Source organism: Taurulus bubalis, assembly GCF_910589615.1.
Source record: "Taurulus bubalis genome assembly, chromosome: 17".
Lineage (NCBI taxonomy): Eukaryota > Metazoa > Chordata > Actinopteri > Perciformes > Cottidae > Taurulus > Taurulus bubalis.
Window position 1 is genome coordinate 5,589,879 of NC_136605.1, and position 25,637 is coordinate 5,615,515.

The window sequence follows — 25,637 nt, forward strand, 5'->3', positions numbered from 1 at the left end:
TGACGACTGTTTGACTCGGGTGTGGACTGTGGCCGCGTATTTCAGCCGGCATTCTCCTCCCCTTCCGCTACCTGCGCTATCTGTTTAGCAAGGCCACAGTCCTGTGCTTAGCTCCGCCCCAAGATGATTGTGATTGGTTTAAAGAAATACAAACGAGCATGTCAGCCCTAAAGAAATGTTCGGCTCCACGCGGTTTCATTTGCCAATAAAAGAGTGTACTAGTTGGCTCTAGCTGGTGTCCGCCATGTTTCCGCCTAACGCTGCACGTTAGACTCAAGTTCTCCTCCTTGTTCCCTCTCTCCTCTCTAGATGGCATCAAATGACTCGCGGCTCCAGCAGCAGCCCTCCCAGAAGGATGCTGCCGACCAGAACTTTGACTACATGTTCAAGCTACTGATCATCGGCAACAGCAGCGTGGGGAAGACCTCGTTTCTGTTCCGCTACGCGGACGACTCCTACACCTCGGCCTTCGTCAGCACCGTGGGCATCGACTTCAAGGTCAAGACCGTCTTCCGCAATGACAAGAGGATCAAGTTGCAGATCTGGGTGAGTGGTTTTGAAGATAAGATGTGTGTTTTTTAATTTAATGTTATTTATTTTTGTGATATTCACTGGACATTTTTGCCATTAGCGATTTTCAGCTCCCTGCCGATCTTCCTTCAGCTCAAAGTAAAACATATTAGATCATATTCATTTTCTGTTGGATTTTATTTTCTCCAGTAACATGAAGCAATGTTTGGTTCGAGATTGGTTTGAGTGAGAGACGGTTCTGTAACTTGGTGCAGTTTTTGGGCATATGTCATTTAAAAAGTCAATGTTTTATCATGAACGTGAACATGAACTATTTTCCATGAAAGAAAACTGCTGTTCATTATAGTTCTTAGAAAGGAAGAAGATTGGAATCTGCAGGTCGGACTTAAAAAATGAATAATTGGAAATCGGCCATGAAAATATAAATCGTAGCATCCCCAGCTAATAACCCTTATTGATTGTAAAGTGCTTTGCCTCTCTCAATCTAACCCACCTGAGCACGATGCACATTTTGTTGTTGTTAAGAAAATGAATGCTCTTATTGCTTTCGATGTAATTAAATAAAAACCGGGACAGGGAGATGAGGAAAAGGAAAGTAAGCCCATGTGGAATCCTTGTTCTCACCAAGAAGGAAGGAGTATCTGTCGGGCAGCTAGGAGACAGACTGCTGCTTAAAGCTCGAGATTTAATCTAGAATCGTGGGTTTGGCCCTTGTCGCTCGGCATGTGAAATGTGCGAATGTAGAAAGCATGACTTCCTCATGGTTTCATACACAGTCTTACGCGCTGGCTTATCTTGCATCAAATGGTGTTGAGCGTTCACCTAAATGTGTAAAGGAGACGGATCAGCCAAAGTAAACCGGGGAAGTTTTCCCGGTTTACACATTTGAATTGATGCCTCAAAGCCCAGCTGGAGGTCGAGGGTCAGAGACGATGAGAAACTGTCTCGCCTCTGATCTGCGGGTCTTTTGCCCTTTCATTCAACTTGTAATATGAATCCTTTGGCAACTTTGAGGAAATGGAAACGAGTCGTGAACACGTCAAACATTATCACCTTTTTAAATTCATACGGATTGAAATGCACTAAGCTGACACATCAAGCCGATACGGAGCAACATCCGCATGAACCCTGAGGCGAAAAATACCGGGCTCTTTAGCGGCTAAATGTTCCTCTGTTTTCAACGGTATCCGGTCCATCGCTGTGTGTTTCTGCCGTTTGTTGGGCCGCTACAGTGGAGCGTTCCACAAACCATAAAACAAAACAGCCGAGCTGTTGGGACGCCCAAACAGTCCCATAGAGACGAAGAGGAGATGCACTGTTTGTTTGCCACTAAAAGGGACTCCATTCACATCATTTGATCAGTTAAAATATAATGTTATAGCTGTTTGTGAATTTAGATAATAATTTGCTCATGCAGTTTTTTAAGTTGCAATAAATTAGCAGGTGATCAAATAATTTGACTATCCATGTTTGGGGGCTTTGGTTTCTTCACGGAAACGGACACAAATACACAAATTATTGCAGGCAACCTATTGTGATTATGTAGTTAGTGAGTAAAACTCTTTGTAGGAACAATACGTTTAGCCTGCAGTAAATTTCTTTCAAAAAGTTCTTTCAATTTGGTTGCAGTTAGTTTTTGTGTTCTGCATAACGGTGGTTCCTCTTTGCTTGTTATGTTTTTAATTTGTGTTTCCTGTTGAGCATATGACGTCATGCGAAATTAGTCACATTTCACGATTTCATTTTGTCATGCAGCAGTTACTGTAACTCCTTAGCAGTTACTGTAATACCTTAAAGTGTATCCTTCATTTATCCTCCGGACCACATTACTCACAATGCACTGCGAGTCCTGTTGGTTTACGCGGCTCAGGCTGTTCAAACAGATGATTCACAAGAACCAACAGCGTGTGAGCCACTGTGTGAAACTCAAGCAGTGACAAAGATGAGTCAGCAGCAGAGGAGCCCACACCAAAACACACACACACACACACACCCCCACACTCACAGACTCTCACTCACACACTCGCCTACCTGACCCAAACATGTCTCTTTTTAAATGACACACAGTTTTAGTGGTGTGTGTGACTTCCCAGCAGCTGAGGACTGTGTGTGTGTGTGTGTGTGTTCGGGTGGTCATGTGATCAGCCGGGCTTTGGGAAGGCGGCATCGTTGCCCCTCGACGTGGCGCCCGGCGCCGCAGGGCCGCCACAAAGAGACTTGGTATTTCCTGAGTGCAGCAGGAAGCGGAGGAAGCTCCCTATCAGCATCTGACGCGGAAACAATGGAGATGCATTGCAGCGCCGTGGAGCGCTGTGTTTAAAAAGGGCGTGGGACCAAGTCCTCCCGTACGCGGCAGCGTTAATGATCAACTCTGAAATACCCGGGCCGCTAAACTCGTGTTAGAGCGCCGTCCGCGAGAGACTTCACCCGACACACACGGAGTGTTTGTTGATGATCCCGCTGCACAGCTGCTGGCCCTCCACTCCGTGTGTCATGGAAACGGGCTCGCCTGATAACACACCACATGGCCCTCACACACACACACACATACACACACACACACAGTGAATACGCCGAGCTCAAGCGTATGGTCCCACTGTGTGCACACATTGTTTACATCCTTTTTTTTTTTCTTCCTTTTGGTGTCATGGAAATATATCTCTGATCTTTAAGCAAACGCACACACACCTTTCGCACACTCGCCGTGTTGTGCGAGGTTTCCCAGGGGACGCCACTTTGTGTCAAGGCTGATCCAAAACTCAGGTGAAGTCTCCGACTCTATATATATATATGTATGTATATATGTATATATATATATATATATATATATATATATATGTGTATATATGTATGTATATATATATATATATATATATATATATATATATATATATATATATATATATATATATATATATATATATATATATATATATATATATATATATATATATATATATATATATATATATATATGAATGAATGACCGTTTTGTGAGAGGGGTCATTTAATGGCGATCAGTCCGGCTGTAATGAAACATTCATAACCCTCAATGGCCTCTCTGGTTACCTGGGCAACCCACTCCTCCTCCTCACTGTGAGGAAACACACACACACACACACACACACACACACTCAGGCCCCAGATGCAAATGAGGGGCTCAGACGGGTTACCAGGTAACCGTGAGAGTGGAGGAGTCGGCCCGGTTTGATCCCTCGTCCTGACCTGCTGGACGTCATACGCTCAGTCAGGCGGCGCCTCTGATTAAACTCGCTGTGGCCGCGAGGCGCTCTCGCCTCACGTCGTCTTCTGCGCGTTTCTTCCCACCGGCTGGTGATGCGAGCCAGACGTCCTGGTGAGGAGAGGCGGTCGTGGCGGCTCCGATCTGAACGGTCATCCCTGGTGGAGGAGAGGGGGAGAGAGAGAGGGAGACGCATGAAGGTTTCGCAGTGTCGTCATTCCTTGGCTTTTATATTCCACACAGGACCCATGAATATCTTTTTAACGTCTTTTTTCTTCTCCTTCCCTTCTAATAATGAAACTTGACCTGACTTCAATTTAGAAAATGCCTTTTAATAACTCTCTCTGTCGCCAATGATTTACTAGGCCGGTGATTCCCAACCAGAGGCCGCTGCCAGATTATAGAGTGGCTCAAGTTTTTAAGGTCCAGTGCTTCCTTTCTCATCTCCTTCAGCATATAGGGAACACGGGACCCTCCTTTGGTAAAGGAGTGGAGATAATGCCGTCCCATGATTCCTTGCGGCGGACCCACGTCTCTAGCATCCGCCGTGTGGAGAGCAGTCAGATTCTCTTCCTAAGTCCTCATGAATTCCTTCATATGTTTCCTTGACCTTGTGACAAGAAAAAGTGGTTAGGAAACAACATGGGACGTAATTCCTTTGACTCGCGAGCATCAACTTCTCAACGTTTAGATTAAAGTTGCGTTTAAAGGATTTTTAACTCTATAGAGTAAATGTTTTAAAAGAGGTAGTATGAATCCAAACCGTGACAAATAATATTGCACCAATCCACTTTCATATAATGAATATTGTTAAATAACATCCAGTTTAAAACAAGGTGAAACATGTTGAGAATATGATGGGTGTTGGTGTTGTTGTTGTATTCTGGGATGAAAACGTTGGGAAAATGTCCCGAAATAACATGCATCTGCATCCTGAATGAAAATAATATATGAGGAGGCCACGCCCTCTCAAAGCTGACCGTTGGAACACACACACACACACACACACACACACACACACACACACACACACACACACACACACACACACACACACACACACACACACACACACACACACACACACACACACACACACACACAGTATCAGTAGAGATGAGCTTTGTGGACCACAGTTTGGACGATACTGCCCCCTTGTGGTGTCAAATCATGTATTGAATGATCACAGGCAGGCCATGTTTCTTTTAGTTGACTTTTTATCAACTTTGATTAATGTAAAGTGTGTGTGAAGCATAGTGTATAAATACATTTGTGTGTGTGTGTGTTCACATGCAGGACACAGCGGGGCAGGAGCGCTACCGCACCATCACCACGGCCTACTACAGAGGAGCCATGGGCTTCCTGCTCATGTACGACATCACCAACCAGGACTCCTTCACCGCAGTCCAGGACTGGTGAGTCCGACGTGTCAAAAACATTTTACTCTGTTAATACTCCAGGAGATTGTTTTTTTTTCACCCTGCTCGTCACTAAATGTGCTATAAAACCTTTATGAATGACCTCGCGCTAAATATTCAGCGCCATATTCTTGCATTGTGCAGTTGCGAATGTTTTGCTTTCTACGTTTTTTTTTTCCGCCGCTTTTAATCCCGTCGATGTTCCGTCTGTCCGACAGGGCGACGCAGATCAAGACGTACTCGTGGGACAACGCTCAGGTGATCCTGGTCGGCAACAAGTGTGACCTGGAGGACGACCGGCTCGTGCCCACGGAGGACGGCCAGAGGCTGGCAGAGGACCTAGGTACGCACTCGGACTCCCACCTGCTCGCTTCTGCCGACAGATATTGGATTCATGCATGTCTCAACCTCTGTGTCTCAACCTCTGTGTCGCTGAACTCAGGTTTCCAGTTCTTCGAGGCCAGCGCCAAGGACAACATCAATGTGAAGCAGGTGTTTGAGTGCCTCGTGGACGTCATCTGCGACAAGATGAACGAGAGCATGGAGGGCGACATGAACCTCGTGTCCAACCACAGGAACCAGGCCCTTAAAGACTCGCCGTCGGAGAGCCATGGGGGCTGCGCTTGCTAGACCACCCGCCCTCTTACCAGCACACACACACACACACACACACACACACACACACACACACACACACACACACACACACACACACACGAAACCCTTCCCTCTCTGTGCCTCAACCACGTAAAGTGCCGCAACTCTTCCTCTCTCGTCCCACGAACCAAAAGGACCGCTCACTGAAATAATCTTCATCGCCGTTGTCAGACTCCTCCTCCTCCTCCTCAGCCCAGTGTTTCAGTCTTTGACCTTTAAGGGGCCCACTTTCTGTCCCTGTGTTTTAGCCCGTCAGCTCTGCGGTGAGCTGATAGTCCACCAGCTCTGCTCCTTGGCTCCGCCCACCTCAACCGCCCCTCGACAACTGCTGCCACCTTATCCGAACCATTTGTTTTGTGGCTTTCATTTTACTAAGACAAATATTTGTGCAGATATTGCTTGACAGCTAGGGATGCCAAATAGTGACAGTAGGTGTCTGTGCTTCGGGCCATTCGCTGTTTTTCTGACATACATGACTTATGTGGAGATAGGTGTGTGTGTGTCTGTGTGTGTTTTAAGCCGAGCTTCTCTGTGCTTTGTTGACATAGCCGGCCATCTTTTAAAAGGAGCCATTGTCACTGAATTATGTTATTACTGTAATATCTTCATCTGAAGTGAACACAATGAGGTTTCACCATCATTTTGCTTTGTGCCATCAGTTAAACTGTACCTGCAATTGCCGGTTTTATTCTGTTTTTGTTCCATGTCAGTATTGAACGGTCAACGGCCCCCTAAACACACACACACACACACACCTGAAAACTGTGTCCTGATTGAAGTTATTTAAATGTCAAAGTCTTTGGATTGCAAAGATCGGTTTTGAAAAAAAGGAATGCTTTTATTGTTTGTTGTGCTGTTTTCTGTTAATTATCTTTTAAGTGCCATTGTCCCAATGTGCCGACTACTGACCCGTCAGTCGATGTACCGCCACAACCTCTACACCACAACCTCTACACATCAGACGTCTCTCCAACACGAGGAGTCTGCAGAACACTACATTGAGTATTTCAACGTTAGCGTGCTGTGCAGGAGTTCAACCGGCCTGCAGGGGGAATGAGCTCACAAGGGCGGCTGCTGCTCGAGTGCATTGGATGTGCTAATGATGTTTGAATATTTAACCTCTTCGTCCGGTTTCTGCCATATGATAAAAACTACCGACGCCTTTGTACGAATGAGTCCGTGCAGCAGCCGGAGAGCTGTTGGTCCGTCTGGTTTCTTTCTCTCTTCTGTTTATGAATCATTTGGTTTCATGTGTCCCGTTCCCGATTGGTCGCTTTTTTTTTTTTTTTTAAAGAGGGGAGATCATGTCGTTGGATCCCTTTTTTATTTAAGATTCTGAATGTGTAAAAAAGAAAAGAATGCATTCTATAAACAAGAATAAATTGAGTATGTTGAAATGTGTATAAGAAAAATAAAGAATATATTCATTACGAAGGGGAGAGTGTAATTGCAGTTTATTGTCTTTAATTCCTTTTTACAAGATGAATGACAACAATGTATGACCTCCTGACCCCCGACACCACTGTAGACCCAGAGCGTCCCTCACACTACATACGTCCTCATCCCTTGGGCTGTTAGCAGATGTGGATGTGTACTCAGTGTTAGCCCGAATATAATAATGCAGGAATAAGACAACGTGGTGCATCACTTCAGTTTCAGTGGAACTCTATCCAAAAGTAAAACTCTATGGTCACATGTCAACTTCAGCACCTCTAATTGGCTGTTCTATGTGTCCATCAAACAGTAACTGAATTAACCCTATAAAGCCTGCATCTGGCAATACACATATATATATAACAAAATACGTAAAAGCTGGGAAAAAGAAGAAAAAAGTTCAACTGTGTCGTCATCCGTAGCCGGATGCCGTCACGTGAGTGAAATGCAGCGTGTTTTACATCAGCCATCCGCTTCACTGGAATCAGGCCCTTTACGTCCCCCGTCACGTGACCTAAAAGAGGCTCTGAGTTCATCCACCCCTCCCCGGGGTCACTTATCGCGGTGTAGAAACAGGTTGTCTGCAGCGCCGATAAAGCGGGTAAAACGAAAGAAAACACGCGGGTGCAGCAAGTAGATAAGAAACCGTTTGGGTCCGAGTGTGTGTGTGTGTGTGTGTGTGTGTGTGTGTGTGTGTGTGAGTACGCGGCGGTCTCCGTTACTCCGCACATGCAGGCATTGTTGGCCACCTCCTCAAATATATAATAATTTACGTTACTTGTATTATGATTATTATTGTTATCATTAGTTTGTTATTATGATTCCTATTCCTCCTCTGTCTGCCCATCCATCCATCTCGCTCTGCGCGCTTTTACGCACGAGGCTCTGTTCCGCTCTCCTTACAGTAGCAAAAAAACAAAAACAAGTGGTAAACATCAATGAGCGCGTGATTCTCTCACCCCCTCCGCCCACCGACGGGAGCGTACAGAGTTTTGTAAGAGTGCACGTGCCGCCCCGCCCCTCCTTCACCGTAAACAGCTCTGCTCTCTCCGCGGCTTATCACTCGCGAGCAGGCGCGTAAACCGCGCGCGCTATCCATGGCATCTCAAACACACCAGAAACAAGCCGTGAGGAACAGGTTGTTTTCTACAGTGATGCCGGCGGAAGACAGAGGGCCAGAGTGTGTCTGCGCACAGAGAACACAAAAAGGATGACACGCTTTCACCTGAGCCGCTTGTTGGCGCTCTGCGGGATATTCTGCGCCACGCGGGACGCCTCCGGGGTCCAGTGGTCACGAGATTTCGAAAAAAAGGGTAAGAGAAGATTTATGTATTAATTGTTAGCTGTAGATAAATTGTTTTGGATACACCACGTGTATTCTACCTGTAAAGGTGATTGGATTTAAAATCTATGATAACAGTAACAAGCTCACAATAACAAGCTGTTGTTGTTGTTGTTGTTGTTGTTGTTGTCCCCCCCTTCCCCTCCTCAGTGTCTATAATGCTGAAAGAGGAGCCAGAAAACCCAAAGTGCTTCGTCGATTGCAGGAAAGACTTGACCTGCTTCTGGGAGGAAGATGAGGAGCGGGCCGGCTCCGTGGACCAGTACTCTTTCACATACGCATACCAGTAAGTCACATTAAGGGTCTAACGGGCTGTGGGGCCCAGTATGGTTCAAAGCTGGTGTTCTCATACTTTCAGTTTAAATTTGTCTCTTTTTTTTTATTGCATGCAACACGTTATGAATGAAACTATTAAAAACGTCTTTACAGACTTTTTAGATAGTGAATAAAAGGTCCATACATCAGTCTAGAGACATACAACAGTTGCAACATTCGACTACTTGCACTACTCTGACTACTGTTGTCTTTTTGTCTCTGTTGTCTTTAAATGTCTTTTTTTTATATTTATCTTGTTTATTGTGGCTAAGTGAAACCAGAGTCAAATTCCATGTATGTGTAAACACACATGGCCAATAAAGCTGATTCTGATACGTCTGAGTTCTAAGTGAATGAGACTCAAGCAGAAACAGCTCATCTCTCTCTGAACCTGGAGTGCTTTCTGTCTTCCTCTGTGCCGAGCAGGAAGGGAAACGGCAACAGCTGCCCGCTGAGCACCCGCCCTGCAGCGGGCGGGAAGAGGCTGTTCATCTGCCACCTGGACCGACCCCAGATGTTTGGAGAGATGGACGTGAGAGTTCACCGAGAGGGAGCGCTGATCCACAACCGCAGCCTTTTCATCGAGCTCTTCTGTGAGTTGTTTAATTTAATGTTTTTTACTGCAAACTGTGTCGCTAAACGGCAGTCGGAGGATCGGTTTGTGTGAGAATGGTGGATTACGTTCATTTTCATTGACTCTAAAACTCCCAATACTTTTGAAAGCTGCTGGAATGAATTTGTTTCATGTATCAAAAAGTTGATCACACACTTGTGTATGAAAGCGAGGACCTTTAGTGACAAAACATAATCGTCACCCATATCTGCAGGTCCCCTCAGCTCCACAGTGTTTTAATGTCTTTCGGTTTACTCGCAGCTCTCATCAGTGTTGTTGTTTTATTCGAGAGAGAAAACCTCTAAAAACCTGTACAGCACCAACACTGGAGACACGTTAATGTTAGCAGCTAGCCCGTTTAACATAGTGGAGCATTTCACAGACAAAAGAGCCACATATTTCCCTCAGGAGTTGGTGGAGCCCAAAAACAGAGCTAAAAGGAGACTTATGGACGCACATCCATCAGGTGGGCATACACGTGACAAATAAATGCCAATGCTGCTCACAAGTTAGATTAACAATTCAGTAAGTGCCAAGTTCATCATATCTTATACTCAGTGGCGGGCCGTCATGGCCAGCTAAGCCTTCTCTGCTGGCCTAAACAGAATCACAAAGTTATAGCTATTTTATATTTTAATTTTGTGCGTCGAACAGCATCCCGTCATGGTGCGTATTTATGTATACGATATCAGACAGCAGGCCTAGGTATAAAATGCACGGCCCGCCACTGCTTATACTTAAAAGGTATATGTCAGGGTTGTGTTTAAACTACAGAGCAATGTTTTATGGTGTGACGGACTTCTGGTGAGGAATGATCTTTCCCCCGACTTCCTACAAAAGTCCTCCCTAACGCGCTTGTCTTTCTATCGGCGTGCCAGTTCTTCTGGACCCTCCGGCTAACGTGACGGTGAGCACCATGGACCAGAAAGGGCAGCTGAACGTCAGCTGGGTGGTTCCTCCTCTCAAGTACATGGACGACAGCATGGCGTTCGAGGTCAGCTACGCCGCGGCGGACGGCCACGCGGGGAAGGTACTTACTTACACGGGCTCAGAGTTGATCCTGAGAGGCCTGCATCCGAGCACCAAGTACAAGGTGCGGGTCCGCGTGAAGATGGACGGGCTTAGCTACAACGGCTACTGGAGTGCCTGGAGTGACCCGGTGTTCATGGAAATGCTGCCGGCAGGTGAGCACTGCCCCCAGAAATATGTAGTCTCAATTTTTTTTTATGCACGTGGAGAGATCCAAGTTTGTTCCCAATGCAACGACTGATTTGGATCCTTCTGTTCGTCCTCCAGAACTCGACCTACTCATCGTGGGCCTGACCCTCATCATCTCTTTCATCCTCATTGCGCTGTCTCTCATCATACTCCTGTCCCAACGGAGGTCAGATAACCAGCAACGCAGAGCTGATTTACTTGCCACAAAAATGACGACAACACAAAAACTAAATGGTTGCCTCTGTCAGAACATTAAAGTACTGATGGGATAGAACAAATGTAGAATTATATTTTCAGCATCTGCGCTTTTTTTAGGTTTGTCATAAAGAAGATTTGGCCGGTTATTCCGACTCCTGACAGCAAGTTCCAAGGCCTCTTCACCGTTTACGGCGGGGACTTTAAGGTAAGAACCAAACGCACAGGGACAATGGCGCTCTTTAGTCCGAACAAACTGAAACCTTGAACTGAAGAGTACCGCCTTCGTCTCGGAATGTCCGAGGCCTCAAGGAGTTTTCAACATCCTGTGTTGTGTCTTTCACAGGAGTGGTTAGGTCAGACCGACGGAGGCGTATGGTTGACTCCAGAGTACTTCTACTCAGAAGAATACCCTTCTCCTCTGGAGGTCCTGTCGGAGCTCAGCCCTTGCCTCTCCCTGCCTTTCCCACCTCTGCCCCCCAAGGCCGTCAGGGCTCCGACCGCAGGCAGAAAGGAGGACAAGGCGGCAACGAGAGGGCTGGACGAGAGCGAGCCGTCGGAGAGGGGTGATCCGGCCCTGGCAGAGCGGTGGAGAGCCACACCGCACGACCACTGGCTGATGGACCGCTTAAGGGCGCTCCACCAGAACCAGAACCAGAAGTCCTCTCTGCTGGAGTCCCAAGACGCCTACGTCACCCTCAGTGACAACAACCGCGGGGAGGAGGGCCACCCGGACGAGGCTCTCGAGGAGGCCTCGCCGCTCGAGGTGCTGTTCGCCTCCAGCAAGACGGAGTCGTGCCAATCTCACTCCGACCTGGGATCCGCGCCCCACAGCTCCAGGTCAGGTCGCCTTTCGTCACAGTGCAGCTCTGAGTACCCGAACCACCACGCATGGATCCCCAAAGGGTACACCTACATGGCGGTGGCGGACTCCGGGGTCTCCATGGATTACAGCCCCATGAGTCGAGGAGACGACATTGGAAACGTGGTCATCTATGCCAATGAGTACAAGAACGAGATCCCGGGTCTTACAGGACCCTTCCTGCCGAGGCAGCAACCAGTCGGGCTGAACATGGACTGAGACTCCAAAGGGTTTTGGATATCCACCCAAAGTTACATAGCCTCTCGACAACTGTTAAGAAAGGTGGACCAAGGATCTGGGAACCGACTGACGCCGAAGTGTAAGTTAAAGGACTCGGGAGGAAGAGTCCGCCGGATGTGCATACAGTACATCGTTTCTACTTTATCCAAATACTGATATTCAGTGGAAAAAAAGTCTGCATGCTGATCTGTAGGTATCCTATCCTGGAGATCAGAGCAGATTTTAAACTATATATATATATATATATATATATATATATATATATATATATATATATATATATATATATATATAAAATACGATATAAATTGAGTTCCATCGTGGTTTATTCAAGTGTATTTTTAAAGCCTAAATGACAGAATGGCTATTGGGTTAAATTACAGAAGGCGTACACGTGTGTATTAATCCACTGTTGAAAATAGTACCATTTATTCCTGTTGGACTCACATTTGTTAAAAACTACAATGGCCAGCAGTTTTAGGAAATTAATGAGTATTATTTGAATACAGGAAACAATATATGTTTGAGCAGTTTTGAGAGATTTACGTCTTCAGTGAGAACCAGTGGGCCACGTAAAGATAATTATGATAAATCCAAATGAAGTTTACATGTTTGAAAACTAAATTATAAGACACTGTGTCAAAGTTCTGAGATAGGAAGTCAAAAGTATGATTTTTTTCTTCACGACTTTGACGTAATAAGAAGACCCGGACTGATAAACTGCCCCAGTCAATGGGTTCGATGACATTTAGACACAGTTTCACCATCAGTGTTAAATGTCACTCGGTGTATGTATCTTGGTCACAATTTTTTTAAACAGCTAATCCAGATTGTCTGTTTCTATTTTTTTTTAAGTGTAGATTGGCTGACATATCACATCAAACTTGTTTTCTTTTTGTGTTTGACGAACAATGTAATTTTTTTTTTAACCCATGTCAAATGTTGAGATGGAAGAAGTAAATAAATAAAGTTGCAAATCATAGGTCTATATTTTAACTGCTTGTGAAGGTCTCAAAGCTCTGACCTCACAGCTCACACTTTTGACTCAAAAGTCAAAACGCTGACTCAGCTCATAGTTACTGGAGCTCAAACTCCTCGTCGATTTAAGGAGTTAATTGATCTGCAGAAGATACATCTGCAACTATTTTGAAAGTTGCGTATTCACAAGTAGTTTTTCATGCAAAAATGACCACGTTCCAAGTAATTGTTCAAGTATTTATACATTTTTTGCAGTCCTGAAACTAGAATACTGCCACCCTTAGACTTTAAAATACCCATAACATTTTAATCAAACAGCTCACACTTAAACATATACAGAAATTACGTCAATGTCATTTTCCAAATCGGAAGAAACTCGCTGTATTTGTAAATAGTATTATGATGATTGTGTTTTTTTTTGATCAAACGAAGTATAATAATTAGTACTACTGTAGGCCATATTCATTCTCATGTAACTGTAGATGTTAGTCAGTGTCTTTCTTGTCATGTTGAAGGTGTGGGTGTTAACTCACTGCTGCCACCTAGAGGGCAGAGACGTGTACAGTATGTCAGTGTTCAAATCAAACTTGTTTTTAGTGCGTGTGCTTTTGCAACTCTAAAGTATGTAAAAACATATCAGTTTGTTGTTGACTTCTACTTTGGGCAAACATGTTTAGGCTTAGCAAAGTTTAAATTACACTTTTTAGTGCCCATCGCTTTACACATATTACTTTTTACATATTCTGCAACATATATTTGAAGAGAAATTTGTAGTTTATTTAGAAGTGGGGTAATATTTTGTTCCGTATTTTTTCTCTTTCAGAAACATTCAACATAATTTTCTGTATGACATTCTATTGTTTATTTTTCAAAAGTTACGTATTTTTTTGATTTGAGATATCAGCCACTTCGGTCCGATGTCTCACACACGCCGATCCCTCTGATGTTGTAGATCAGTGGTTCTCAACCTGAGGGACAACCTTTAAGGGTCCTGCGGCAAAAAAGGTTGGTAACCACCAAAAATACTTTAATGTCCATGTAAAGGTTTTCATTGTGTAAGACTTTCTTCATGTGTTTGACAAAGCTTCATCTCATTAAATGTTGTACATGTGCAACAACTGTGGTCCTGTGAGCTTACATATCTGGCAATAACTCTTTTGAACAATTGGAAAAGCATGGAAGTGCTTCAGTATTTTCTCTGAACAAAAACTCCCAAGTTGAACAAACCGACTTCCACTTTCTCCTTCACTGCTGCTGCAGTCTTTGATGCAAAACGGTGTCAAACCACCTTAAACTCCATGAACCCATCTGGGGAGATCAACAGCTTCCACTCCTGCGTGGCCGTCGGCCTGTCCTCTCGGTCTCTGATCCCGGAGAGGTAAACGTGCCACACCTCCTGCAGGCCGGCCGCTCGGTCCAGAGTGCAGCGCGCCTGGAAGTAGCGGTCCAGAACGTCGAGGGCGGGATCCTCTGGGGCGGAGGCGTCCACCGCCGACCGGAAGGACGCGATGACGCAGCAGGGGTCCGAGCGCGAGGGCCGCAGGAGTTGCGTGAGGAAGGCCGCGCTGTCGCACAGCAGCGCGGACAGCTGCGCGGCGCGGGACCGCTCGCCCGGGTCAAAGCCACCGAGGCCGCCGCCGCTGCGCAGGTAGCCATCCAGCCCGTCGACCACGATGAGGGACGGAGGTGAGGGAGACGTGTTGGCGGGCTCGTGGAGGCTGGCCACCTGCTGCAGCAGCTCCTCCACTGTCCGCGGATAGGAAAACTTGATCTTCTTAAAAAAGAAAAAGAAGACAGTGTACTGTAAGCTATTGTATTGTGTATTTAAACAGTTCTCTAGGAAGCAGTGTTCTGGTGTATGTTTTTGGGGGTTTTATTGTGAAGGGGAAAAAGGAAAGAGAGAAGAGGAGGAAAGGTTCAAGTGAAGAGAGAGAGAAGAATAAAAGTGGTTGCAGTCTTGTGCAAACTAAAGGAGCATCGTGTTGTTTTAATATTATTGTATATATAGGCGCAAGAGAAACCCTCGGCTACAATAGTATATAAAACAATAGCAAAACACTGCCATCATAATAACTCAGAGCCCAACCGTGATGTCTTCACATCCTGTTTTATCCGACTATCAGAAAAAGCAGCAACCAAGGAATATTTGACATTTCTGCTTGCAAAATGACTGACACAATTAATAGATTAACTGTTCCCACACTGTTTTCTGTTTAATTAGACATATTGTGATCAAGGAAGTTCTGACATTTTAGTTTTTTTTAGTCAACGTATTAGTTATTTACAATTATTTATCAAGCAAAAAGCCCAAACAAATAAAAATAAAATACTTTATGAAACACAAACAAATGTGTTATTGACATGCGTTTAATTAATATACACGGAACCATAATGGCTTTATTATTGATTCATAAATTATTTACTGAGCATAAATTGTAATGTTTTAACTTTTAAAGTGATGTAATTCATGTTCATGAGTTTTTCTAAACTTTTTCAAGTCTACAATAACCGCTAAGTCATAGAAGTTTATTTCCGGGAGGGCCGTGGTTCGTACCTTCAGACTCTCGGGGCTCAGGCTGGGGACGCGCTTCTGCAGACACAGCGGGAGGCTCTGGATCTGCGCATGCGTGAAGAACACCACCCTCACCCCCAGCTCGGACGCCGCCGTCACCGCCGCCAGCAGCAGCACGGAGCGGCTGATGGCGGCGTCCCCGACCACCAGCGCGCTGCAGGTCGGTGGCGGAGGGGAGACTGGGAGCTCCTTCCTTCCACCCGTTTGTGACGTGAAAGTCCTGAACACGAGTGATAAGATGTCTGTCATGACCCACACTCTTCCCTACACTCCCCCCGTATCTTTGTTCGTCTAATAAAGACCTTCACGCGATAGACTGCGGGTTCAACGCTGAAGTTTCCCGCGTCTGTTTACGTGTTGCACGCCGGTGTTCGCGTTGTTGCGGTCCGTGTGGAAACAAACGCGTTCTCCTGTGGCGTTCCGCTTCGGTTCTCAGCCAACAAAGAGGGTATTTATCTGAGCATTTTTTCACCGACATGTACTCATGTTGCGAACTACTGTGTTCATCACTAGGGCTACTACGTTAACGAGCCCGCGGCGTTGGGAGACGACCGCAAACAGGCGTCTTTATCAGCGCTTCCGGTTGGGTCGGACCAACTTCCGGGATGCCGGCAATCACAGCTTTCAGCTGTCAAGATGGCGCACAGCCTGGCGGAGTTGGACGTTCCCCTGGACGCTGACCACGCCAGGGACCAGGAGAAAGGTGGGCTGAGGCGCTGCAGGGGACGACCCCGGCTCACGGACTCCGACCGAGCACAGAGGCGCCTTGAATCCCGAAAGAAGTACGACGTGAGGAGGGTGTACCTGGGAGAGTCGCACAAGCTGTGGAGTGAGCTCCGCAGGAGGACCAGTCTGAGTGATGCCGGACTGGCAGAGTACCTGATCCTGCTCAACACCACGTATGGAGAGAAATACCAGCACAAGCACTGCGGGTGAGCAGCACAGAGCAATTGGTTTCCATGGGTTTTATCCAAATGCTCTGCCGCAATGTTATTAGCTAGGCCTATATTCCTTATACTTCTATCAGCCTTTTTTTTTAAATGTTTTTATTGCCAATTTATTTGAGCTTCATTGGGAGTTGTATTCTGCTCAACATGGCCAGTCATTGTCTCATTTTACTGCATTGCAGGAAGAAGACTGCTCCAGAAGTCTTGGCCAAAGAGCAAAAAGGTGAGTGCTGCCACCATGACAGGTGGGCATATCGTTAATTAGTGGGGCATAAGTTTAGGGAGGCGTCGGTGGGGAAACGTTTAAAAAAGCTGTGTTGTCAAAGTCAAATAAATCAGTCATTGAATTTATTAATTTATTTAGCCTGAAATCTGTTCGCTGCTGTTTTTTAATAACTTGTTTCATGTGGGTTTTACGCATTACTTCCCTTTTAGTCATGAGGCTTACAATGTCAGTGTTAGTGAAGAAAAGACCAACTGCTAGTTCTGCTCATCCATACTTCTTGCTGCATCAGAAGCCACAAAAGAAAGACGTAATCCATGAAATTTGAGAAATGACAAAATATAAAGACTCATGATGTGAAATCCTACATTCTCACAATTCATAATCTTAAGATACAAAGTATTTACATCTCCGTTTGATATAATAAGCAGAGCTCGACTAATTTACTTATTGCAGATATAACAGTGTCTACAATAGGTTTGAGTTAACTTAGAAACAGTGTCACCTTTACAATTTCTCAACCAAAGCTGTAAACTGATGCTTATTGATAAAAGTAAATAAGTTTATATTTTGAAATCGTAGAAGAAGTACGTAGTTGGTTTGTAGACTATTTGGTCGCTTTGGTCTAGTCTACTAAGATTTCTTTAGTTTAAAAAAAAAGCTTTTTCTTTCATTTTGAACGATTTATTTCCGAGTTCCTCACCGGGAAACTCGAGATTAAAAGTGGAGCTTTTTGTGTGATTCTTTGCGGAGGAACACAGTTTTACAGATCTGTCGCTTTAAATCAACTAATTGATTAGTTTAATTTGGTTGACGACCGCCCTAAGAGGAAAGTATAATTAATTATATAACGCTCTTTTGAGTTTTTTAGCTCGGAAGTCTATGTTTGTAACTGCTTTTGACTTCATGTCTCAAAAGTATGACTAAGTACGCCTACTTTTGTGTAATTGGTTGACAAATCTATCCTCAACTGTTTGGATAATTGCTAATTTGTTTTGGTCGTTTTTCATGCACGAATGACACGCATTCAAAGCTTGTTTACGTTTCACAAAGACTGACGCATCCTGCAGAATTCTTGAAAATGAGAGTGAAGAAGTTTAAATTTGAGGAATGTAAAAACATAAAAACTCTTAATATTTTCCAAATTTAAATCCTGTGATAGCATGTCAACTGATAAAATCGAGGTAGATATAATGGCCGATATTAGAATATTGGAGAAGCATCAGTATCCAGGTTTGAGGTCACGTAAACGGTGTCAAAATAAATACGACCGTCAGTCCACCAGAAACCTTTGACAGGATGAACGAGCAATTTTGAAAATTGACCAACATTTTCGAGTTCCAACCTAAAACAGAAGGTTTTGCCTGAAATCTTACGTGGCAATGAATAGAATATCTTCAGTTTGGGAGAGAACCTCCAGGCTTTTAAAAATTGGACTTCTGTTGCCTCCCAGGCAGGAAGGAGCGCATGTCCAGCCTCCAGAGCCTGGTGAGCTGGTACCAGGAGCACTCCCGCTCCTGCCCTCTCGAGCCGCAGCTCCGCGCCCTGCAGCCCCGGCCCAACGCGTCCACCGCAGCGGTCTGGCGATGCGACTCGGACCACTCGTTCGTGCAGTACCTTTTCTCGCCGCTGAGGGAGGATAGTGACTCCGAGCACGAGGAGGCAGTGAATGGAGAGGACGATGACGACGAGAGTGCGGCAGAAACGGACGCGCCCGTGGTCAAAAGTGTGGTCAGCAGCGGGAGGAGGAGAAAGGAGTCTCACAGACACTTCAGAGGTGCAGAATTACATACTCTTTCAGGGCGGTTTCACTTCAATTGTTGGTATAATGTGAGGTTAAATGCTGATCAGTAGCTGTTAGGTCTTGAACAAAATGCTTTTTGTTCTGCTTTTCATCAGATGTGGGCGAAAATGCAGACGTTTCTGAGGTGCAACGTGCAACCGTGAGTCCGGTAGAACAGGCTGCAGCTCTAGCCCTCCATGCCGGTATGGAGGCCTCCTCCCTGGACGCGCCACTGACGGGACGGCCCGTCTGGGAGATGGAGATGGTCATAGAGCGACAGCAAGGCTCCCCAGCCTTTCACTCCATCCCCTCGGAGGAGGAAGAAGGGGAGGAAGAGGAGGAGGAGCCTGAGGATCTGCAGCGAGACATAGATGAAGAAGAAGAGATCGGGGCCGCGGCGCCTGGATGCGAGTGTGTTACCGTGGCGGCATCGCTCGCTGATAGACTGGGGAAGGCGCACAAGGACTCGGTCCTGTCGCAGAGCTTGAGCGGCTCAGCCGGACTGGGAGCTCAGCCGGAGTCGCCCGTCACGCCGCCCATGCAGGTGGAGGAGCAGAGCGACCTGTTTGACCCTCACACCCTGCAGACAGTGGTGACCAGCTGCGAGATCCCCGACCAGAGGACCACGTTGGAAGGCTCACAGGTAGGGGACCTCGCAGTGATGTTTAAAGGAGGTAGAAGCATGTGGTGCACATCAAGGAGTTTACTGCTTTCCCAAAAGCTACAATTGTTGTTTTTTCATCTTAGTTAATTATCATCACGGGGCCCAGCTACGAGGCCCTGGCATCAGAGGGCATCCAGCTCAACATGGGCGGCACAAACATGGAGGAAGTCACCTGCACCATCATCGGGGGCGTCACCTACAACCAGGTGTCTGAGTCGAAGCTCGACGAGGACGAGGACTCCATGACAGGTGCGCTGCCTTCAGAGCTGGCACAGAATGTTGTGGGTTGTAACTCGGTGGTCGACAAGAGGAACTGGTTCCCAACCGGGGGCTCGACCCCCACTAGGGTTTGCAAGGCCAATTTTAAGGTCTTAAACTTAAAAAAAAAAAAAATATATATATATATATATATATATATATATATATATATATATATATATATATATATATATATATACCTGAGGTGCATTTCATTCATTTCCTGTAGAAAAAAACGTATTTTTAACATTTGGATTATTACGCATTTGAAACGACCAAAGAGATGATAATAACAATGGCCATACATACATACATACATACATACATACATACATACATACATACATACATACATACATACATATCTTTACATCTGAATCCCAGCGCAGGCGGCATTCAGGTGAGTACACAGGGCTTCTTTGTTGTAAACGTTAGACGCAACAGTCCCACGACACAAGGCACAGAATTGGTTGAGTGTGCGCGCCTGAAATGGTATTGAAGTTCTCCAACACGCTTGGAAAGGGAGGGCTGATCGGAGGGGTAATCAAATTAAATCAAAGTTCAAAATCAATCGATCTTTATTTGTATAGCTCATTTCATACAGGTTAGTCAATGAGCTTTACAGAGTACCGACAAATAGGACAGAACAAGTGTGTACTGAGAAAACAACAAATAAAGCAGAAAAAAAAACTCAAAGTGAACAATCACAATGTTCTAACTTAAGACCGATGCCCACGAGAAAATAAAATATAATGCAATAGAAATGACAGCCCTAATAACATAGTTATTACAACAGTATGAAATAGACTGTCAGTATGTGAATACAAATGAAACCTTTTGGTAACAATTGCTTTTTCAGTCCACTAGATGGTGCTGTGTATTTATTCTTGGTGCGGTTACTGGTAAAGTCAGTGGGCTTGGAATAAACCTTTTTATGACAGTCTCTCCGCTTCACAACCCTCCCCCCATACAAAATAAATTAAATAAAACCGATGTCATTCCAATTCCATGGTATTGTGGCTTGAGCATCATGATGATGTCGTGTCATGTGTTCTCCGGTGCTTCCCTCCCCTGCACCTCTTGACCAGTATGACATTTTGATTCCAGCCAGCTCTCACACGAGGCGTTTTCTAATCGGCGTTTGCACGTTCTCTCTCTGCAGGTTTGAGCGACAAACAGCTGCTGCATCCCACCGATGACGCTCTGGAGCTGAGTAGCGACCGAGAGCTGCAGCGGAGTCTGAGCGGGTCAGTGGCCACATATCTTTACATATCTTTACATATCTTTACATCTGAATCCCAGCGCAGGCGGCATTCAGGTGAGTACACAGGGCTTCTTTGTTGTAGACGTTAGACGCAACAGTCCCACGACACAAGGCACAGAATTGGTTGAGTGTGCGCGCCTGAAATGGTCTGAATACACACATCACAGGGTTCTTACGGTCATGGAAAACCTGGAAAAGTCATGGAATTTTAAGATGGTTATTTCCAGGCCTGGAATAGTCCTTGAAAAGAATAAAATCCCAAAAGTTTTGGAAAAGTCATGGAGATGTTATATTCATGTGTTCATGTCGTTCATTTACGCTGAGTTTGAAATTTAATATGCTTTTAAAAGAAAGACGCTCAAAATATCAGCAGGCATACGCTCTATATATAAATGTTTATTCTTTTAATCAAACTACTGTCTCATTCATTTGTGTCATTTAAGGTTTACTGTATGCTTTGTATTCTCATTGTTAGTTTAAATACTACATTTTCTCACTTTTTCATGTTTACACCCAGATTTCACAAAATGTTTGGTCATGGAAATTTGGTTTAAAGTCATGGAAATCCACTGGTCAAAATGTGTATTTATCAAGTTACCTGGATTTTACTGCCGGATTTGAATGTCTTCCAGGCTTTTGCAGTATGAGATGATAAGTAACCTATTCTGGAAAATAGAAACTTACAATAAGTGTTCATGAAGGGATCAAAATGTCTGGGAAGGAGCCCTCAAGCACTCATGAGTGTGGAGATTCGGGCCTAAAACATCAGTGTCTGTTTTTCGCCTGCAGTGTCCGGTCAAAGAGAAACAGGCGTGGCCCGGTCATCGAGGCGGATGGGATGCTCAAGATGTTCCACTGTCCGTACGAGGGCTGCAGTCAGGTCTACGTAGCTATAAGCAGCTTTCAGGTGAGGCCTCTCTCCAGTCACTCTTTACACGCCACCTTCAGTTTGTTCAGCTGACGATTGAGACAAACCTCGTCCTCCTCTCCGTAGAATCACGTCAACCTGGTTCACAGGAAAGGGAGGACCAAGGTCTGCCCGCATCCGGGCTGCGGGAAGAAGTTCTACCTGTCCAACCACCTGCATCGCCACATGATCATCCACTCAGGTGAGGCGCTCGTGAGACACGCGCTCTCATCTTCGTTAAACCTCCAAAACGTAACACCGGTCTTTTCACAGGGGTCAGAGATTTCATCTGCGAGACGTGTGGAAAATCGTTCAAGCGGAAGAATCACCTGGAGGTCCACCGGCGGACCCACACGGGGGAAACGCCACTCCAGTAAGTTACCAAAGCTGAGAACGATCATATTGTTTAGTGACAGTCTGTGACCTTAATATTTGGAGCCAGGACAAGAAAGAAAGTTCATAAATACAACACCACCCATAATCATCTACATGATCGTCACTCCTTCCCTCCTTCCCTCCTTCCCTCCTTCCTTGTCTTTCTCCCCCTGCGTCACTTGTCAGATGTGAGATCTGTGGCTACCAGTGTCGCCAGCGGGCGTCTCTGAACTGGCATATGAAGAAGCACACGTCGGAGGCCCACTACAACTTCCCCTGCGAGTTCTGCGAGAAGCGGTTCGAGAAGCTGGACAGTGTTAAGTTCCACAAGCTCAAGAGCCACCCGGACAAGCACGCCACCTGAGGGGGCCGGACGGTAGATGGGAGATGAACGCGGGCGGGTCGGCCGCCGGGAAAACCGAAGGAAGACGTCCGGTGAAGAGACAGACTCTCCTTCGCCGTGCTCGTCTGGCCTCGCATGTCCAGGAGGATGGAGACGTCGCCTGTGAACACACCAGTAGTCTGACCGCTGTGCCGGACACAAGCCGTTTCAGAGTACAGGGCCACGAGTGTCGGTTTTGGACGCATGTTGACCGGGTGAGGAAACGGATTAATCCACTGTTGATTAATGATGTTCAGTACACCGTTTGCTAAACTCCTGACCCCCAAACTTTGGATTTCTCCCAAGTTTGAAGCGGTGTGGATGGAAGTAAGAGAGGTACTCCATGTATGAAGAGTTTACACAAAGCAACCCAAATCATGAGAGTAAGGAATGGATTTCAACGTTAGCATGTCCAGCTAACTAGCTCACGACCTGCAATAGTAATTATTATTATTATTATTATTATTATTAGTTATTTCCTCCAATGGCAGCTGTGTTTCACTACATTATGTTATGGTGTTAGAAGTTACATTAAGAAAACAAAGCCCTGTCCACGACCAGCTGTGTATTAACGTGGGCGGCTAGTCCAGGATGCTATATCAGCGTTAAGCTAACGTTAGCAGGAAAGTTCATATTCCAGCAACTCGACCTAAACTTGTTTTCCGAGGTAGCGAAACAAACACATTGGCCTTTCCTCAAATGATCAATGCAAACGCAGTGTGCTGGATTAGCAGCTAACGTTTAGCAGGATTACGTTGGAACAAGCTAACGGTCTTTAATGTACATGTTTCCTTATCATACTTAAAATACTATGAATAACAAGTTATTGATGTTACTTTATTTCCACATCTTCTATGTCGACGGTTGTTGGCTGCACATGAGAGGCACAAAAACATTTAAGGGTGGCCTTAAACAGTCAATTAAAACTTTGATAGAAAATATTTTCTATAAAGGAAACTTTTTTTGTATAATTTGATATTAAATCGGTTAAAAAATGCAAAACACTGATACAGTTCATTTATAATGAAATATGACCCAAATATGATGGCTTGGTTTATTAATACACCATCGGGAAAAAATATTACTGACACTGTGGTGGATAAATATTAACCACATGGAAATATACTTGAAATTATGTGTGTGAAATCGGCACCAGTGAGGTTTTAGCGCTGCAAGTGGAGCTTCTTCCGTTTCGGTCATTCAGAAGATCGAGCGTGTCCGTCAGCGGTCATCCTACATTTCCTTCATCTGTTTCCCCAAAGTCCTGACTCACAGACTCCGGTGAGAAATCCTGTGAGTTAAGAGTGACAGTTTCTCAGGAGCCCCTCCCCCCTCCTCCTTTTAGTTTCTAAGCAAATGCACTTTTTTTTGTTAACTGAAGAATCTCTCCTGATATGTGAGTACGAGTTGTGTTTGTATTGTATCTTCTTTCTGAAAGACATTGGTTTCACACAAGTGGTTAATAATATGCAGCGTTGGTTCTTGCGTAACGCACTCAGAGTGTGTGTGTGTGTGTGTGTGTGTGTGTTTGTGTGGGTGTGCATGAATAGCAAGAAATGGCACGAAAAGCACAAGTAATCACAACACTTGGTCATAAAATGACAGATTCTTTCAGTCAGCCGAGTGTAGGGACATTTTATTCACAGTTTATTGGTATAAAATGGATCTTGAGATATTTCAGTGTGAGCATGTATTATTTTCCATTAGTTCCCTTCATATTCTTTGCACTCGGTCATGCCGTGTTGCCAATAACAAGCTGTGACTGTCATCAGTGTTTTTCTGTAAATCATTCATCCTTCTCTCTTCTTTGGCAGTTGAGTTAGTAATTGCCTCCTTTCATCTCTTTTGTGTTGTTTTTTTGGTTTAAAAGTGATTCATATGAAGTAAATGTCACACTGAGCTGTGTCATTAAGACGAGGCCGAAGTCTGAGGGGTCTTCATTGCTGGAGGTGGAGACGCCGCCTGACAGCTGTGTTTCAGGCAAAGCATTATAATTATATATAAAATGACACTTTTTTGGTTGACTGATTTCTGCTATATTTTGTGTCATGCTCTTATGGGTCCATAAGGCAAGATGCAGCTGCATTGGTGACACATTTCATTACAAAATTACATTCTTCCACAAAATATTCTCCCAGGCCAATAAAAATCTGCTACAAAAAGAAGTTCCTTTCCTGAAGCACAACTCCAGTTTTTTGTCTTCTAGTCGACGTATATCAAAGGACCGTTTCTCTCTAAGCACACAGCTCCGTCCTAATCTCCTGAATATCTCAAGTTCTACTTCTGTGTGGAAACTCAGGTCACCACTTTGTTTAACGTTGTTCGGCCCTGAACTGCATACATGTGAAAGAAGGGAATATACACAATATGAGAAATGGCAATAAAAGAAAATACTTTCAGAGAGTCCACATCCAGACACAAACCAGCCAAACCATTCAAGAATTGAAAAAGTAAAGGTAGAATACTTTTTCCTACAGGTCAGTGAAGTGAAGCTGTAGCGATCTGCTGGGCTAGTCCAATTTAAAAGAAGAAAAGAAAAGCTTTCTACTCTTTCAAGGTAAACTTCTTTTATCGTGCACTGCTATGGAAAAACAATGCAGTTTACGAGAACACAGTTTAGTGAAAGTGGTAATAAGCCTGATCTTTCAAAATAATAATAATTAAAATGTTTAGGTACAAAGTTGTTCAAAGGTGAAAGTTTCATACAGACACCTGAAAATAAAGTATTTTTTTCTTAAGGTAAAGCAAAATGTGTAAAGTGAGTAAAATGCATTTGTTTTCATGTCAACACGAAACAAGAATTTTTGTTTGCATATGCAAAAATACAGAAGTCAAATACAGTAAAATTCATCCGAACTGCAAGATGAAAAGTAGAGATGATAAACATAGGGCGGTGACTGAAACCAGCTTGCATGCTACAAGGTGGCGGATATGAAGCAGAGCAACAGCTGTAAACTTAATACTCCCCAAATGTGCATGAGCTTGTAGAGTTTAAGACACAAACTAATGAAGTAAAGCTGCTTGAGTCATGGATTACTGCTGCTGATGCCGGGTCTCGTTTCCTAATTAACCCTCGTTTGTAACCCATTTTATTATAGCGTCGTGATTACTGGAATAATTATGGACTATATTACACAACATTTAATGTTGGTAGGCATTAATAAATATCCCATATGGGCAAATTACACATATTGGAGAGTGTCAGTGCCAAGGACTAC

At 44.7% G+C, this 25,637-nt stretch overlaps 4 protein-coding genes across 4 annotated transcripts; 3 read left to right on the forward strand and 1 right to left on the reverse strand.

Moving 5' to 3' along the window:
* Positions 1–309: 309 nt before the first annotated feature.
* On the forward strand, positions 310–7,115 carry rab3db (RAB3D, member RAS oncogene family, b; the record flags this gene model as incomplete). Its single annotated transcript, XM_079233808.1, has 4 exons — positions 310–546; positions 5,069–5,187; positions 5,409–5,533; positions 5,633–7,115. The coding sequence occupies 4 exons, from the start codon at positions 310–312 to the stop codon at positions 5,818–5,820; spliced, it is 669 nt and encodes a 222-aa protein (XP_079089934.1). The 3' UTR covers positions 5,821–7,115.
* Positions 7,116–8,491: 1,376 nt separating this feature from the next.
* epor (erythropoietin receptor) lies at positions 8,492–12,135 on the forward strand (the record flags this gene model as incomplete). Its single annotated transcript, XM_079233350.1, has 7 exons — positions 8,492–8,594; positions 8,774–8,909; positions 9,365–9,531; positions 10,430–10,735; positions 10,848–10,935; positions 11,085–11,172; positions 11,311–12,135. 7 exons carry the CDS (start codon positions 8,492–8,494, stop codon positions 12,043–12,045), a joined length of 1,623 nt encoding a protein of 540 aa, XP_079089476.1. The 3' UTR covers positions 12,046–12,135.
* A 379-nt stretch (positions 12,136–12,514) lies between these two features.
* On the reverse strand, positions 12,515–15,865 carry swsap1 (SWIM-type zinc finger 7 associated protein 1; the record flags this gene model as incomplete). The annotated part of the gene is made up of 2 exons (XM_079232747.1): positions 12,515–14,845; positions 15,599–15,865. The coding sequence occupies 2 exons, from the start codon at positions 15,863–15,865 to the stop codon at positions 14,324–14,326; spliced, it is 789 nt and encodes a 262-aa protein (XP_079088873.1). The 3' UTR covers positions 12,515–14,323.
* Positions 15,866–16,252: 387 nt separating this feature from the next.
* On the forward strand, positions 16,253–22,401 carry znf653 (zinc finger protein 653; the record flags this gene model as incomplete). The annotated part of the gene is made up of 10 exons (XM_079233345.1): positions 16,253–16,548; positions 16,746–16,786; positions 18,240–18,563; positions 18,686–19,212; positions 19,317–19,482; positions 20,654–20,738; positions 21,545–21,662; positions 21,750–21,864; positions 21,936–22,035; positions 22,224–22,401. The coding sequence occupies 10 exons, from the start codon at positions 16,253–16,255 to the stop codon at positions 22,399–22,401; spliced, it is 1,950 nt and encodes a 649-aa protein (XP_079089471.1).
* Positions 22,402–25,637: the final 3,236 nt, after the last annotated feature.